The sequence below is a fragment of the Stegastes partitus genome, unplaced genomic scaffold, assembly GCF_000690725.1.
Source record: "Stegastes partitus isolate 25-593 unplaced genomic scaffold, Stegastes_partitus-1.0.2 Scaffold962, whole genome shotgun sequence".
In the NCBI taxonomy this organism is placed as follows: Eukaryota; Metazoa; Chordata; class Actinopteri; family Pomacentridae; genus Stegastes; species Stegastes partitus.
The window spans coordinates 114,080-115,888 of NW_007578693.1; the positions used below are offsets into that span (position 1 = coordinate 114,080).

At 37.5% G+C, this 1,809-nt stretch overlaps 1 protein-coding gene across 2 annotated transcripts in view; it reads left to right on the forward strand.

The window, feature by feature from the left end:
* LOC103366643 (V-set domain-containing T-cell activation inhibitor 1-like) overlaps positions 1–1,660 on the forward strand; it is a 7,668-nt gene extending 6,008 nt beyond the window's left edge. For both annotated transcript variants that reach the window (XM_008294415.1, XM_008294416.1), the window contains one exon: positions 244–1,660. In XM_008294415.1, coding sequence (XP_008292637.1) covers positions 244–254 — 11 coding nt within the window. In that variant the 3' untranslated portion in view covers positions 255–1,660. The remainder of the gene's footprint in view (positions 1–243) is intronic.
* Positions 1,661–1,809: the final 149 nt, after the last annotated feature.

Consider the following 1,809-nt stretch of genomic DNA (forward strand, 5'->3'; position numbering starts at 1 on the left):
AGGTTCAGGATGCTTATTTGATCGACTCCACAGAAACACTGAACTAAAACAAATCCACCAAGTCACTTGAAACAACAAACAAACTTTTCAATCAATATCTGTTTCTAACAGTTTGAAAGCAGACATTTAAAAGATTTAAAGGATGATGCAAAATTAAAATCATTCTGGAAGCACCACTGATTATTTCTGTGTATTTGAAAAGTTGCCCTTCTAAAAGATAACCTTTTGTTTTGTCTTCTGCAGGTAGGCGTTAGTCAACAAACAATGGTTCAGCCCTACCACTTCAACACTCTGGGGATGCTAATTATTCTGCTTATTGTTATATATTAGTGTATTCTCCAAATACACTTGAGGCCTGTGCATTAACATGGGACCAATAGAGACTTCAGTAGCAATATGAAAACCACTCCAAATTTCACTTGAGTGCAAGAAGCCATAAAAGCACAAAGTGTCACTGCAGCAAATTCCTTCCTGCTGGACTCAAACGATCAAATGCTGATAGCAGAGACTTCAGCTCTCCATCACCCTCCCACGGTGCACGACTCCACGACTGTTTTAGCATCTCAACATCTTTCTGTTACAAATAATGCTTCAGTGCCTAACACCCTCATCCCCCCACCACCTCCACTGACTCTGTCACAGCGACCACGGAGGCCTCAACAGTGTCAGCTTCACCTCGGTCTCCCTCCAGGTTTTAATTGTCTTTATTTTAATGTGTATCAGGATGAGGTCATGCTCCATCCTTATTTATAACAGTGACCTCATTATTTATTACCTGTGTACCAAACCTAATGAAAAAAAGTGGTCTAAATCAAATCTTATTTTTCTCTTTGGTGATTGTTGAAAATGGTTAGTAATTGTCAAAAGGCCAGAATGTGGAAGTTTATTTTGTGAGACATTTTTCCGGAGGAGATGTTTGGACCAACATACACTCACTCAGTTACTTATCTAGTGCAAACCAAAGCAGCATCTCTGCCATAAAAAACGACTTATGAAGCTTTTACATTTTTAGGTTTTTTTTTAAAAAAAAAAAAAGAGAAAAAAAAGTTTTTTTTCAGGTCAGTGAGTGCTTGTGTACTAAACTAAATTCACGTGTTTCTGATGTTTAGTCCAACCCATAATATACATGAGAGGTGCAAAACAACTATAGTAAGATACGAAAACTCGCACTTTTGTGTGTTTTCCTACTGATATTTTTTAATGACCTGTTGTAGAAGCACATTAAACACATAAAACCTTAAAACATCAGCAGGGAATCTCACTTGTAAAACTCAGACGCAGCTGGTGAAATGAGATAATAATAAGTGTTGCTTTGATTTTAAAGACTGTTATTAAGATAGAGACAAGCTACTGACCTAAACGCTTTTTTGTACCCGATATTGCCTTAAATGCTGATGTAACAGAAGGACAACTGATTGTACTTTTCGTCCTTTTTTGCTCAAACTGTGTGCGTGACCAACAAGATTGTATTAGAAAAGGCTTTTTTATATGTGACAATCAGATAAAGTGCCTTCAGTATTTACTCTGACTATTTATCCGCCAGAACAGTATGATATAAAAAACTTGTACATTTTATTTTGATAATCTGACAGTTACGCTGCCCTATAGCTCCCTCTTGTGGTTGCTTATCGATATTGTTTTGGTATCTCAGGGTGGTAGAAGTATATATAGAAGCCTCTCTGGTACTGTTCTTAACTGGTTTTATTCCTATCTCACTGACCGATGTTTCTTTGTAAGTATGGATACGTGTTCCTCCAGAACCCATGGAATTAAGTGTGGGGTGCCCCAAGGGTCAATTTTAGGTCCACT